General features: G+C 39.7%; 1 protein-coding gene across 1 annotated transcript; it reads left to right on the forward strand.

Annotated features, from left to right (window-relative positions):
• The first annotated feature begins 2,380 nt into the window (after nt 1-2,380).
• Nucleotides 2,381-15,883, forward strand: LOC128471034 (keratin, type I cytoskeletal 19-like). Its single transcript, XM_053452879.1, has 8 exons — nt 2,381-2,955; nt 10,243-10,325; nt 11,869-12,025; nt 13,599-13,763; nt 14,424-14,549; nt 14,760-14,980; nt 15,274-15,296; nt 15,762-15,883. The coding sequence occupies exons 1-8, from the start codon at nt 2,581-2,583 to the stop codon at nt 15,851-15,853; spliced, it is 1,242 nt and encodes a 413-aa protein (XP_053308854.1). The 5' UTR covers nt 2,381-2,580; the 3' UTR covers nt 15,854-15,883.
• The last annotated feature ends 545 nt before the right edge of the window (nt 15,884-16,428 follow it).

Consider the following 16,428-nt stretch of genomic DNA (forward strand, 5'->3'; position numbering starts at 1 on the left):
CTACAACAACATATTTTTTTAATTATTATATTTTGTCATTTAGTAATCCAAGAATAAAACCCCGGAGATGAAAGATCTCTGAATTATCTGTCTGGTCAGATCTCCTGTCCACCGAAACAAGCCTGGATTTCCACTGAATGATATATATATCGTTCCTCGGCAGTTATTGAGTTCCAGACAAAGGCTGATTACTATAATAAGAGTTTAGATCCACAACTGATGGAGCCTTTCCTGGTAGTATAATTACAGTCATTACTTCCATAACAGTGTTATAATGTATTTACAGAGCGGTGTCATTTCTCTCAACGTGGTACAATGTAGAGAACAAGGGTTATTATTACTAGAAAAACAACGTACAGCCGACGCAAAGCAATGTACACAGAACCCAATACAACATTACTACATCCACCTACCATTCAGGTTGAAACGATGAGGCTAAAGAAGCCAAGGTGTTAAGAAGGAAGGAACATTTTCTTTAATTAAACTTTAATTAAACTTCGGTTAAGTTCTCCAGCCAACGTTTCACAATTTTTAAGATTTAAGTCAATCGTTATTATGTATGTTGTTGAGGTTGTTGAAGGTAGATTGGGCTTTAAAATGTATTTTACTTATCACTGTTGATACAAAAGTTACACAAAAGGCGCGGTCTGGCTGGATGGAAATGGAAAGTGACACTTGCCTGTGTGGGTCGGAGTTCATTGAGGTTGGAGGTTACTGAGGCTCAATTGTACCAGGCAGTTCAACTGATGTTTATTGATGTGAACTTTTAACAGTGCCTTTAAGATTTTACTTAAAGAGACACTCCAGCCATAAGATGCACTTTAAAGTTACACCCTACAGGAGCCCCCATATGCATTCGCCCCTGGAACTGCAGTCCAGCCATTACCAACTTCTAGGAGAGTGTGAAAGATGCATTTATATGAGATCTGAGGTGGCCCCCAGATATACCTCCATCATTGTACCATACAAAGACTGAATGTTTACTATGGATGCATATATTTAACATAAATGAGCTATTATATAATAACCCATGGAACTCTTCTAGTTGGTACTTGAGGTCATTTAAGTAAGTCAGCCTTCGAGGACCTTGTGGTTGCTATCTAAGGAGATATTTTTTTAGGATCTCAATAGTATAAAAAATGTCTCAATGGTATAAAGTATTCACAACAGGATGCCTATTCCTGGTGGAACAAACCAAATGGCAAGTGATTAAGTAAATTAGAAGAATGGTTGAGAGTATGTCAGCAGCAGTTTAATGATGATAAATGCAGAATAACGAAGTTGGGAGGTAAAAAAAACTCCAGGCCGAATATAGCATTGGGGCATTGTTCTGTCATTAGAAGTAGGTTTCTATGTTCATCTTACCACACAGTATCACTATGTAAAAAATAGATAAGCAATTTTGTATATGCTTATATGTTTTAGCATTTTATTTTGCTTCTACAGGAGTGTTCTGAATTTATTAGAATGTTAACAATTACATAATGAAACGTATTGATCTTTATTGACGATGGTGTTCTTCAATGACGTTGAAACAAAATGCTCAGTAGCACAGACAAATAGTTGCGTTAATTGAAAAATCTTAAGATTAAGGCAGGTTCTTAACTTAAGCCAATCGCAATATATATCTATATATCGCTTTAGGTCTCCTGCTTGCTCACTGAGGAACGATATTCAGTAGGGTCAGGTAAAGGCTGGTCACGCATGATTCTCCAGCTTGATTGTATTCTGATGTCCTTCAACTGGAAACATCGTCGGGGTGCCGACCTTGTGTGACTCATAATCAGCCCTGAAGGTAAGGTGGTATATGAGCAAAGACAAGTTGACACTTAGCACATGGTGTAACATACCTAACCAGCGTACATTACAGTTTCTGATAAAGGAACGTGATGTCATTTTTCTTATCACCCCACCTAAATATTTCAACCATTACATTTTAGAGTAACGTTACTACGTGTCACTCCTTAGATCGGAAGATAACACATTGGATCAACCCTAATTGCTGAATATTCGACTACGTTAATTAGGATGGCATTGCTGGTAATATTGTTAGAAATAATTGCAAAGTAACGATGTTTCTCCTAGTGTTCAGGCGTACCTGCTTTTTTTTGAAATATATTTTCTTCTTGAAGTGCGAGAAAAGGGTTAATAATCAACGGTAGGGTTGTAATTATGCCTTGTCTGGGGAATTGTTGTATTGTGGCATGGGATTGAAAGCAAGCACTTGTCATATCTGTGCATTTATTACAATGAAGTTTAAAATTCAAGCAGCTCAGCCTACACCTCAGACACACCTTGTTGGTATAATAAGAACGAGGTTTGAAAAAAAAGACAGCGAAGGAGAGCGAGAGAGGGAGAGAGAGAGAGAGAGAGGCTCGGTTGTTATTCAAAATAATAACACCGAGGTGCAGGATTGAGCAATGGGAAATGTACTTAATGAGATGACACAACCTTATTTGCCTGCCTTGGCAACTCCCATTCTGAACGACATAAAGTAGAGTAGCAAACATACGCTTCTCCTTCAGAGCAGCTGTGCTGGGAGCTGATCCTTTGTATCCGAATCAAAAACCGATGTAAATAATGAGTTTTAACGCTAGCAACTTTCTGTACTCGTCTTCCACCTTCAACGGAGGGTCCTACAACCCATCGAATACGCAAACCATGGGCGGTGGAAGCCGGACCTCAGCTTCGAAGACTTGGTCCTTTTCCTCCACCGGCTCGGGGGGATATGACCATGGGAATGATTACAAAGAAAGCTCGCTATCCGGCAACGGCAAACAGACCATGCAGAACTTAAATGACCGCTTGGCCTCCTATCTGGAAAAAGTACGATCTTTGGAGGAGGCCAACGCCGACCTTGAGACTAAGATACAAGAATGGCACAAAAAGAAGGCTACTAACAGCAAAAAGGACTACAGTCAGTATGAAAAGGCCATCAGTAATCTACAAGCCCAGGTACGAGATATTTCAATTTCTTTGCGTCTTCTTGAAATAGTCTTGATGCCCAAAACATATTGAAGGTTGGACTGTTGATAACACATGTAGCCCACTCAGTTTGCATGTTCCCAGTTGTAAAATCTATGCGTTCCTCCACCTTGTTTTATATTCCAGACCAAGATTTGCCCAAGGCAGTTTCACATTTCCTTATTTTATTTGGCTCTTCTGGAAAGTCACTTTCACATGAGTTCTTAAAGTATTTTTGTTGTAGAACGTGGCCCTTCCTAGACCAGGGGTATCTTCCTCTCAACCGATGCTGAGGGTCTATCATTTTGAAATTCCCCAAATTTAACATTAAACACAAAATCAGTGATTTATATGGGCCTCATCAACTGGTCGTTCCAGTCCCTGATGAACATATAATTATGGTGATGGTCATTCATTTTGTCGTAAAAGAAGGAATACGCAAAGTAATTAACCCCTCAGCAAAACGATTCATTCACGCTATATGGATAATATATGTACAGATGATCATATGAAGAAAGGATGCTTTACTCAACCCTAATATAATGATTTGAAGAAGCCAGGAGGTAGATCTTCAGCAGTTGCTCAACCATAACTCTTAGAACCCTCAGCCAACAAAGGGCTGCATATTGGTTATTCCTGATGTAGCTATGTGAAAAAAAAACCCAACAGGTTTCTGTCATTATCGGATTAATTTGAGGAATACAATAAAACAAAGTATCTGCAAAGGTAACCTCAGATGATTGGTATGTAAGCAGTTACATCATCGCATTTATAGAGCAAGCTTTCGTTTTTATTTGGAAACCACAACTCCCGGTCCCGGTGTAGGTATGAGTACGACTATAGGACATTTTGAAATGGAAAGTACTCTTGCATCAGGACCCAACAAATGTAATGTTCCCAGTGCTGTTAACCCTTTGTAAAAGGAAAAATCCGACACAAAGTAGACCATTCATCTTCACAGTGGCTCTCAATGGGTTAATTTATTCAATTTTTACTTTTTATTGACCCAAACTTCAGACAAAATTGATATTATCTTTAAATGTTTCAAAAGTTCACCATCCTACCTTTTTCTGGTGACATCACATAACGTGGCTAAGGATGCAGTCACCTATTGGCTGGCAAACATGTGATGTCATTTACATCTTTTAGACCAGTTAAGTGAAGATGATGATGATGATCAAGTCACCTTGGTATGCAAATAAACGATTCAGCATCACAAGAATGCTAATTATTGACTAGAAGTTGACTCGAATTTGACTGCAGATAATAACCATTTAGTCTGCCCATTCTAAAGTCTCAAACCTTAATCGGTCCTTTGTCTCATCTTAGATTCAGGAGCCATATGCCGACCCCAAGCCTACAGTTACATGGCAAAATTATGTGTTTATAGAGAATTCTGTGACTTAACAGCCCATCAGTAATGAGTCTAAAAATTACTTTAGAGTTGTGACAGACAATACAGCTTTGTAGGATCCTCGGATGTCGGTCCAAGTGGATGTGTCAGGTTGACCTACTGACTTGATCTGAGGACATCTTGAAAACGTTCACTCCTTGTAAAGATTACTGATGAATTTGAGGTTCAGTAGTTTATTATTACAATGGGATGGAAATACACAACTCTGCATTACTATAACTGTAAGATTAAACCCTAGAGGACCATCCCCTGATGGTTATGGACGGTCAAGAGGGTACGGACTGAGGTTAGCAGTCAGGTGCTCCTTGTATTTGCCCACTCATTCTCGTAGTCTTTGGCCTACTGCATGATATGTATGGCCGAACACTACGGAAGTCTTGGCAGCTGAAATAAAAGTCTAGTATATGGTGCCATGGATCCAGAAGTCTGCTGGACTCCTGTTATTAAGCTGTCACTGGATTTGGATCGATTTTAAACCCCAGTCTGGTCCGGCTATCAACTACCTCAACGGAATTATCGTAACACCTGATATTTTGTACACAATATTACTTACTTGAAAAAAATCATTTTGACAGATCCTGCCAGAAAGTACAAGGTACAAGATAAGTAACCAGCACTTGAGATGTTTGATTTTTAGTCCTCCTTTGATGTGCCTCTTGTCTAGAAGTGCAGAATGTTTGCTGGGTGTGAGTGAATCATAGTGTTCTACAGCCCCAAAATGTGTATAGAAACAGCAGAAAATCTGCATATAAATATAATATGCGTTCTTCTTCTGAATGCCTCACTCATGATATAAATACCCGTCAATAGGTAATTCAGTCGGATAGAGGTCTTGGTTAAGCCCAGTACCTACTCATACCTCTTTGGCCATTTGAAATGACGTTAAGTACACAATAGGACTGTAGACCAGCTTGTTGATTCACGGCTTCTCGGTATAATACAGTTTTACACTAAGCAGTTATTTCCAGGATTAACCCTTTCTGTATCTGCCGGATTACCAATCTAATCCTTTTACTGCTGATTCATTTTAATAGCAAAAGGTGGCTTCATGTGCCTCTTCGTGTTCCTCTTCGTGGGGAAAGAAATCTTTGTATTCCATGAATATTCTTCCTTTTTTGCTGGTTTTTGTAGAAGGGGTTTATACGGGGTTAACACGGTACGCACTACGCAGCAGCTTTGGCGCCAGTATATTAAAGGTCCGTATGAGCACCTCTATTGGTCGCCGGCAGGGGCCTCCTCTGCCATCAACCAATGAAGTGCACCTGCAATAAGCTAAAGTCATGTAAGTACCGCATTAGTTAACATATCATTAAAAACAGCTAGACAGCTGCAGGCAAACGTTCATTGAAAGATAATTTTACTTGATTTTGGGTCACTTAACTAGACGGGCACATAGGTTCTTGGTAAACAGATTTAGGGTCCCGGCTCACCCGTCAATCATTCAAATAATATTGGCCTTACAAATATTTTGCAAATCTGGATATGAATAATAATAATGTGCCTGTTTGGGATACACAACCGAGTCATTGTCTGTGTGACAATGGCATACATTGTGCCTGTCTAAGCCCTGTATGGGAAAGGGAAAACAAGATACACCTCTTTGGCAGCTATATGGCAACTACGTGCTACGCTGTCGGGATCACCTTCCAGAGAGTGATTGCGACCAAGGAACTTGGAGACCATGTGATAGGAAGGCCTTTCAGGGGAAAGCTGAAATGTAACCTTTTGACAATTGCCGCTCTCTTTGTGTTTTGAAAGTAGAGTAGCAGTTATATTTCAGCTACACAGATTAAGTAGGCTGCGAAAAACGTATCATATTTACATAGCATACTTTTTAATAAGGAAACATACAATGGTGTCTGCTCTAGGCGAAAATCAGACCATCGTGGAGATGGTGAGAAAATGGAAATGCGCTTGAAGAATTCTGGTAATGTGATATATGATGTGTGCAATGCCATATTAAATTACATCTTAATCAGTGCTTCCACTAGGAAACCCATTGTGAACCATCCAATTGGTCACCATGCCCCATAGAATGACATGGAGAACGTAATGAATTTCTCCTACCCCCTCGAAGAGGGGGAGAAATTCTCCCTTAAACCACCTTATCCTCACCCCAAGGGTGTGCCGTAATCTCATAGGCTGTTTTTATGTTAATCTTCCTGTTGTTTTTGGTTAATCTGTTCCAAACCCTAATTGAAATCGTTATCCATTATTTAATTGTCTCCCTATTGTTATATTAAAGACCTGGTTTGTCCCTAATAAAAGTGTGCCCGTTCATGTATATCTGTCTGGCGTGTTTTCCTAGGCCGATGGTTTAAAGAGTTCACTTTGACTCCCGTCCGCTGCAGTATGGCTGGCTTGGACCAACGCAACTAACCCCCCTGTAGCCGGCTAACAGAGAGGGAAACCTGGCAACTGCGGTGAAGGACTAATCGGGTTGCCTAATTCCCGTTATAGTTTTATTTCTCCATATGTTCAGATTAGAGATCCACAACCCCCCCCCCAATGACCCTTCATCATTGAAGACCATTGTTATTGTCCCCTACACAGCCTTCTCCAGTCTTGGAGGTTTCAAGCTACCTAAAATATTTTTCCTTACGCTGTCACTCATCTTGGTCACTAAGACCCCCTGTAGAGGTTCTGTAAATATCCTTCGATGATGTATAACTTTTGTTTGTCAAATACTTCATTATACAAGTATAATATAAAAGCAATGCCCTTTCACAATGCATTATTGTTCTCTTTGGTCCATCTCTTTGTTAAATACCTTTGCTAAGAGAAATCCTTCGCTATTGTATTGCTCATGTTTAGGTTCCTTTGATGCTAGACTTAGTTTTTCCTTTAAGATGATCTGGTAGGGTTTATTTCAAGGTTACAATAATAACCTCTTGCTCTTCAAATAATTTCTACTATATCCCCCTAATCCTATAACCTCGGGCGAGCCTGCTAGCATGGGTTTTGCCCAGATAAGCAGTCAAAGAGACTCCGATTCTGTTCAGGGAGTATCATATAAGATTGAAAAGATGAACACCTTGTCTTTTCGGAAATAAAAATATCTTTACTAGGAAAGCAGAGTAATTAAAATGACGCAATGAGAAATATAACCAGAGATACCTCGGCTTTAGGACCTTACAAGCTAAAGAGGCTCTTGTCGTTTTATTCTGCATCCTGGCTTTCTGGAGATGCTCTGGTTACTCATCTGTGAACTTCGTATTCTCCATGATTAGAGTTAATTCAACTTGGATATCTGAAAATTTACAGAAACCAGTAAATGGTGATGGGGAGAGTATATTAGCTTCACCGACCATCAAGCCATCTCCACTGGTTTAACAAGGGAGGCTCAAGGTTTCTAGGGACCCTTAGAACAATGCTTTGCCGGGGTCCTATGTTTTCTAAAATTAAGAACAACACATTTCATATTACAAAGAAGCATATTTGAATGGAATCTCTCCATGCTTCCTCTAAGTGGTCCATTAGACCAACGGGACTCTAAGCACCTTCTTAATATTTATACATAGTAGCACCTAGTGAGCTTAATTCACAAAGGAGCCCAATGTATTTATCTAAGACGAGTTAGCCCTTCAAACATCTAAGTAAAAACAATGACATATTGCCTTCACAAGCCAACTAAGATCTTACGGAACACAACTGGCATTCACCGGTAACTTTTGTTATTCCCAATCAATGGACCATTATTGTACCACTTGTACAGCACATTGTACAACACATGGTGGACCCAATAAACATCTTCTTCTGCCCACTTGAAAGAGCGTTGCTAACTCCTATATAATACTTTTATTGTATGATGCTTCAGGGATGAATTCCTTGTTGTTGAAAGAATTCCAAATTAGGTCATAAAAGAGGTCCTCTGAAGCCTTCTAAAGAACTGTATATGACAGCTACAATAGGTATGCACTCATCTCATACGGAATGTTATTAGGCAACGTAGGTTACTACATATATACACCGTGCCTTGTAATTATACTAATTGTACAGGGTTCTAAAAAGCCGGGAGAGGAGATTACTTATTATTATTACATTTTTACGAGCTGTTGAAAATATGCGGTTTTGCCTTTCTTCGGTATAAAGGGATGACTCCTAAAGCCATACTATAGTAACCTGGTTCTATACTCAGTGAAAGTGCGAAGTGATCTAATGGGCTCCATACAGATAAATACACTGATTTTTCACACTCTAGGGCAGGGGCGTCCAACGTGCGGCCCTCCAGCTGCTGCAGGACTACATTTCCCATACTCCTCAGCCTGCCCCTTAGCTGAAAGAGCGTTATGGGAGATGTAGTCCTGCAGCAGCTGGAGGGCCGCACGTTGGACGCCCCTGCTCTAGGGCTTTCTGCGATGATGTTTTGATTATTTGGTATTCATTGTCAAAACCCTACTTTTGACCCTAAATCCCAATGTCCCTCTTTCCTCCTGTGCTGTCCCATTTTATAAACATTTGTTGCCCGTCCTGTGAATATATCAATTGGTTTTATTACAGTGCGTCAAGGTTTAGCGCTGAAGAATGGAAAGTTTAGACAGCCTACACAAGCCTTCGACTTATGTGACCTTTACGGTAGTCACTAATATCCTCTGTCTCTGATTTAATAAGTTGAAGGACACATGTAGATATTCCTGGTAGGACAAAAAAAAAGTCAGCTTTGTTTTGATGACAAATCTGTAATTAATGGTTTTGGATGAATCCCTCTGTCTGTGTTGAAGAATTAGCCGCGTCTGTAGATGAATGGTCTGGATTTAGAGATAATTGAAATAAAAAAGGGAACTTAAAAATAATGGTTCTTCGAAAGCAAGCACATGGAGGCATTGCATCATGAGGATCCCGAGTGTTTTCCAGCATACATAAAAAAGGGAATGCCTTCATGTCTAGACCCAATAAACAGAAGATGGATTAGTGAAATTGGCTTTGGCGATGGGGTTAAACAAACACACACCTTTATACTAAGCAGGTTGGGATGGCAATAACCAGAAAACATGTTATTTGAAATCAGCCTAGGGTTATCTCCATGTTTGCAACTACAACACCCCCTTTTCTGTGATTTAAAGAATTCCCCTAGAATTAAGAAAACACAAAACCCTTTGTGGTGTCACCATGGTCTTCTACAGACCATCGTTGATGTTTTCTCCAGAGATGTAGCCTTCATGATGCATACAATTATAGTATATTCATATGACAACCACCTTGTACGCCAAGGCAGTACAAGATATTTCCTGGGGCCTTTGAGGGATCACGCTATGGTCAAGTGTGGCACCTGGTGGGCTGCTGGCCCACAGCGCCCCATACTCACCCAATCTGTGGCTCCAACAGCAGATGCTTAACTGACCACATGAACATAGACACAGTGACTACAAAAATTAAATGACTCACTTATTAAAACAAACTCTTCTCAACTGGGCCATCACACCAACATCTAAGGCATGATCGCACACAAAGAACATATCTGCTCGCAAGCCTAAAGCAACAGTGGAAGCATGAGCTGTTTACCTAAAAAGAAGAGAGATGTCTGCCTACGTAGATTTTATCATGGCTGGCCTTTAAGACAAGGAAGATTAACATAAACATAACCTCTACTGTGGACTAGGACAATGTTATAGTCCTTAGCAAGTATTATAGGGCCTTCTGGACTCACAGTGGCTCAACTATATGATAAATAATGGGATGTAAAGTTATTTGACCAACAAAAGCAATACTAATAGGCCTTTAATATTTTAATATACCCTTCAATTCTGTTGACGCAAGACACAACAGCGCCACCGTCTCATGTAAAGTGAAGACGTAGTCTAGCCTAATTACGGTTAATGATAAATGATGCGTACTGACGAGTATTTTTTTTTAAAATCTCACAGCTTATTGATGGACATTTGCATGGAGCAAAGTTGACATTACAGATGGAGAACGCCCAACTCGCTTCTGATGACTTCAAACGCAAGTATGTCATTACGGTAGAGTCCGCCATGTTTCTATAATGTGTTACAACCCCACACGGGTTCATTAGTCATTACATAGGCTGTTAATATTCAACGTAAACCTGTGTATCCTTAATTTTCATATTTTTATTTATTTTTTCACAATTTAAAGGTGCTGTTCCATTTGGAACATTGCGTTCTTCAGTATGTTATCATCTGTGGGTTTTCCTTTTTAACAATGCTATCAGCGCAATGTTGTTTCAAATGTTGCATTTCATCAGAAAAGACTCCTATATCCCAGAATCCTGACGTGTTTTCGACCTCTTAGGCAAGAGATCAACGCCATGTTGTATGACGCCGTAATTATGTAATAAAGTAGTATATTTATAACCTCCAGTTTCTCATAATTATCTGACGTGTATCGCAATATCACATGTCAAGTTTACTCATCTCAAGACGTTTCTATAAATATGAACCGCAAGTTTTGAAACATATGATGCAACAGAAATGTGATGCTGCTCAGCACATGGAGAGGTTCCACATTTAGGAATTTCTTCCGTGAGATTGATGTGTCATACGTGTGATTCAGAACCCCCATCTGTCTCGCCTGTTTAATAGGCATCAGTTTTGGCCAGGACTAAAACGTGCAAGAATCTGATAATTAAAGTTGCTTCAAGCTGATACCAGAGTTGACCGGACTGGTAATTATTCAAAGCAGGGACAGTGATAAGCAGAAAACACGTATGACACATACATGTTTTTAAGGCAAATGTTGCAACCCTAGCGGATACTATTAATAAAATGATGATATCAGGTCCCCTCGTTTCCTTGTTTGCTTCATCCGTGGTGGTTACGCGGTATGGATTTTTGTTTGGTTAAAACACAAAAGCAGCTAAATTTATTTAATTTGGGCCTGACCCCGGACAGCAGCCTCAGCCGGCCGCCCCCCTCTGTGGCCACCGTGCCAGGATATGGGAATATATCTTCTTACGGACCTGCGGCGTCGGGTACAGCCTACCACTATGGTCTGCCATGGTGTAAATGGGCTTATTGGGAGTAACACGAATTCTCCTTTGTAAATGGACCACCGAGGGACCTGGTTGCCCAATTGGCAGAGGCTGCGGCCCCCCAAACCTGCCGCCCTAGGCCAGGATCCACCACTGCACAAAAAGTTCAAAAGGACATCAACACATTAATTTTATTATAATTAAGACTAATTAACAATATTTTATTGGTGTCATTTTTCTACAAGATATTTTATGTTTCAATGACATGATTGTGATGATCAGGGCCATCAAGGCAAGCTTATATTTTACATATACATTTAATATCACTTTTTAATTGGTAATCGCCATTATGTAGGCTTGCTGAGTGCGCATTCTGCATTTTTACTGCCCTGACTGTCCCAAATAATGTTTTCTTTGCTTCAATCTTTTCCAAGCATCTTAAAGATTGCCTTTTGTTTTCCGGAAAGTTCTATGAATGAAAATGTCACCAGTCAGGTCATCGTATTTTTCTTGAATATCCTCGCGTATGCAAATCTAAACATGTTTTTAACCTGTGAAGGTACGACACAGAGAAAGCCACGCGCACTGCTCTGGAGAAAGATTTGGAGGGTCTTCGTAAACTTATGGATGATCTTACCATTGTCAGGACAGATCTGGAGATGGAGGTTGAAGGAATGAGGAAACAACTTATATTTATGAGGAAGATCCACGAGGAGGTACACATTTATATGACTTATGATATATGCACAATTATGAGATTTCATAGAAAACAAAAACAGCTGAGACACATGTTCCTCCAAAATGTAATTGGTGTCACCATAGTTTCAAATTTATCGGTTTTCAGTGGAAAAAAATACTTAGTTTTAAGTGCCTGCTGAACATTTCTGATATAGTGGTCACCATGAAGGATGGATCCAAGGTTTCATTTATATTAAAAAAAGGCATGACAAACAAGAAATACTTTTAACGATTGCCACCTTAAATGATGTAAATGTTGTGTAGTTTAAGTGGACATCTGATCTTCTAGGATGGAGCTGGATCTGTAGATTTTATTCCAGACACTGTGGGAGGAACTTTAGCGCTAATTTTTGTTTCTCAACCCCAAAGAATCCATATTGTAATGTAACTATATTGTTTACCTTTTGGCAATCAAGAAGATTAAAATACAGCTCCCCCTTACAAGTATTCTTCTTGAGGAGGCTGCTCTCTCAAGGACAGATTAACAGCTAAAGCTCCAGGGACATGTTACATTAATAGGTCCATCGGATGCTGCCAAGTCAGCTATGCCCCATCCTCCTATTTTTTACATAAAATGTTTGCCCATCTTGTTTTTTTCACAGCGTGTGATCTAGACCCAAAGATTGCTTAGTACAGCATTGAGCTTGATAGCACATCCATACAGCCACCATTTCCCCGCGTCGTACTAGCTGTTCCTGAGACTAGAAATGCATGGCCGTATTGATACAAACCAATTCTAATAGAGTTCCGTTTTAGAAATAAGAGCAGTCACCATGGAAACCGATGTAATTTTCCTGCTCAGCACTCCACTGATGGATGCTTTTTAGATGGCCTTCCTTGTCACCAGGCCCTGCTTGTAGAAGGTTCCGGGTTTAGAATGAGAGAGAATGACACACCCTTTTCTCTGTGTCTCTCCCAGTTTCTCATGAGTGCATGAATGATCAGCTTGGCCTTATTACAGCTTGTTGTTTTAGTTAACCATTGCACTCCCGCAGTACAGCGTGTGCTTGGGTTTTCCTCCCATAGCTGCAGGCCGTGGATGTGTGGCTTGCTTGTTTGAACCCATTCTCTATCACTTATATCGATGTCTTTAATGAGAACATTTTAGAAAAATTATAGAATTTAGCCGATGACAGCTATACGGCTGTAGTTAGTTTCAGGTTCTGGTACTTATTCCCCTCGGGCAACAAGACTTATCCTCTAATTGAGAGTAAGAATTTCCAGTAGGAACTTCACAAAATGCTGTTGTCGGCCCTGCATAATCTTTTATTTTATGTTTATTTTCATCAAGTTTGGTAAAATGTTTTCCAATACGCACAAGCTGTGTACCAGTGACTGTTTATATAATTATTAGTTATTATATAGTATCACAATTAATAGCCACCCCGGCCCGCTGGATTCCTGGCCGCACATTAGGTGACCATAAAAATGTAGTATGCCACCAAGCATCTCCAGCCATCGGACGTACTTACATCATCGGGAAGGCCCTGTTGAGGCCTTGTTGTTGTATGAGGTCACTTATGGAATTAAGAATTTGCTTTCAATTGTCAGGATATGCAGATAGCCGAAGGTCGGAAAAAAGGTTCATCCGTGAACGTAGAGGTCGATGCTCCTCCAGCGGCCGATTTGGGCAAGATTATCGCTAAAATGAGGAAAGAATATGAGGCTATCATTGAAAAGCACCGCAGGGAGGTGGCAGAACGGTATAACCAACAGGTAACTATCAACTAAAATGGCTAATGAACAAAACCACACTTGCAACAATGTATAAACTGGTTTCCAACACTGAAAAGTAGATACGGGATTGGATGAAGTCGTATGAAGTGGTGCCGCAGATGTATAAATATTTGTTGTTTTTTTGTGCCAAGAAATGCACAAAACTTGCCGCCCAAACCTACATGATGGCATCACACCCACAATAGAACTCTAAACCTATGATTATGTCTCTTGCGCGATTTTAAGCATTGCATCGATCATGCGACACCTTTATGGTGCACAAGACACGGTGGAGAGAACTTGAAGCATAGAGGTTGTAATGAGATCGAAGTTGTAATTTTGACACCGGGGCGAAGCAGTAAAATTGGTGCTGGCACTTTAAGGCCAGCGGCCGATAAATCACAGGAGTGTGGTGGCACACTATATGGCTCGCTAAAGGTATGCGAGAGGCAATGAGGCACTATGATTTTTGTAATGGGGGCAAAAATAAATGGGCAGACGGAAGCTGCCATTACATGTTTCTAGAAGTAGCCAAAAGCTGTTATTTTTTAACTTAAAAATGGTGCTGTACTCTACATACATGTCTTTCTTCAAATAAACTGTCCCTTCAAGATTTATAGTGATATTTAATTTTAAACCAATTTACTCTGCTTTCTCCAGTCAACAACCGTACAGCAGGAGGTAAGCACAAACACGGAGGCATTGCAGGCTAACAGGAATGAGATAAAAGAGCTCAGACGAACCCTACAAACCCTAGAAATTGAACTGCAAGCGGAAATCAGCAAGGTGAGACCCAGACCTTCCTATATCAGTTATAGCTGAACACTAAAAAAATTGCGATTTATGATTTTTTTGGTTATTTGTACTTTTTTTTGAGATAAGGAAACCGATTCACAGTGCAGCAGGTGGAGGGTTAAGCGCCTGGTATTTTATTTATATAGCTTAAAACTAAGCTGCAAAAAGTAGCATCTTTACTAAATGTTTTCTTTTGTTTAGAAACATGCCCTGGACAATACGTTGACCGAGACCCAGACACATTCTGCAGAGCAGCTTCAAAAAATCCAGACGTTGATCTGCCAGTTGGAAGCCGAACTGAGCAAAGTCAGAAATGATCTAGAAAGACAGAACAGCGAGTATAAAATCCTCCTGGACATCAAAAGCCGCCTGGAGAACGAGATCGCTACCTACAGACGGCTGCTGGACGGAAATAACCCCAGGTACACAAACACTACAAAGGAACATCTTTTTCTTAATTCATTCCCACTCCTCATTCTTACACATAAGCCAGCTTGGGCAACATGTTAACAATTCTCAATTGAATGAATAAATACCCGACAGCTCATTAATGGTGGCAGTATATAGTATTGAGTGCTCCTTAATTAATTAACCAAACGTATGAAATGTTTTGGAAGTTACTGACCTTCACCAGATACATTATTCTATTGACGTGTAGATGTAAACATTCGTAAGAGATAATTCTGTACTAATATTCTTTTTGGCTTTTTTCCAGCGGAATATCCTCAAATCCAGAAGGTAACGTAACACTGTTTACATTTTTAAGGGCTCTTTTGTTTCTCGATGTCTAAATTGTTATGGGTTGAGCTGCTTGTTATGACATATCATTTTGTGTATATATAGATATATATATATATATATATATATATACATCCATGTAAAATATAGGAGGAGTTTATATTAAAGTACAAAAATATTTATTAGTTTAGGTCATATGTGAATAAATATTTTTGTACTTTCATATGAATCCTATTTTTTCCATGAATGTCTAATTGTGGTCGAGGATCAGCACCAGGGCAAGTAAATTGATGGATTAGCGTATGCCTTCCATTTTTGGAACATTTTTATAGATATAAGCAAATCACCATATTTAGAATATTCTATCATTTTTTTTTGTATGTTCTTTACACTTTAAAGCTTAAGTTAAGTTTGGCTGCCAGTTGATGGAAACTCACAAAAGTCCCGTGTTTTTGGTCCTTTTAGACACAAGTCGGAAAGTCAGGACAATAGTTCAAGATGTCGTAAACGGAAGGGTGGTTTCTTCCACGTTCTCTGAGATAACCCAGAAGCCATGAGAAATGAAGACAACTTAGAGAAAAAGAAAATTGGAAAACTGAAGACGTGGCATGCTTCATATCGCCAGAGGGTGATAGATACCCTGTTTACATGTGCCAATATTTATCATTAATGTACAGTTGGATTATTTTTTTTATCAACCTATCTGCGTATTTATTAAAGTTAAGCGGGTGCAGAATAACTTAACATTACAGAACCATTGTTTCTTCCATATGAAGCTAATCCACGTGTACCATGCCAGGCGATAGCACAGAGGTTGTAAATAAAGACCCTGAAAATGTGACGCTGATCATCGCCATGACTACAGCCCGTCATCGAGCTACTCTATGGTAGGAGGAAGTTTGATACCATAAACGGATACCTAGCTGGCTAGGTAGTCTTGTGCGCCTCCTTTGCCTTGGCAACCAACAAAAACCTAAGCTTTTGGGGCACAGAAAAGGTCTTGCTATCTTCTACTGGCTTTGCTAGTTCTGAGCTCCTACTTTCATAAAGTTTTGTTATTTCCAGAGTTAGGTAAATGAGTTCATTATAGTTAACTTTGGTTGATACATAACACTCTTTACTTCTCCAAAAT

The sequence above is a fragment of the Spea bombifrons genome, chromosome 13, assembly GCF_027358695.1.
Source record: "Spea bombifrons isolate aSpeBom1 chromosome 13, aSpeBom1.2.pri, whole genome shotgun sequence".
NCBI lineage: Eukaryota > Metazoa > Chordata > Amphibia > Anura > Pelobatidae > Spea > Spea bombifrons.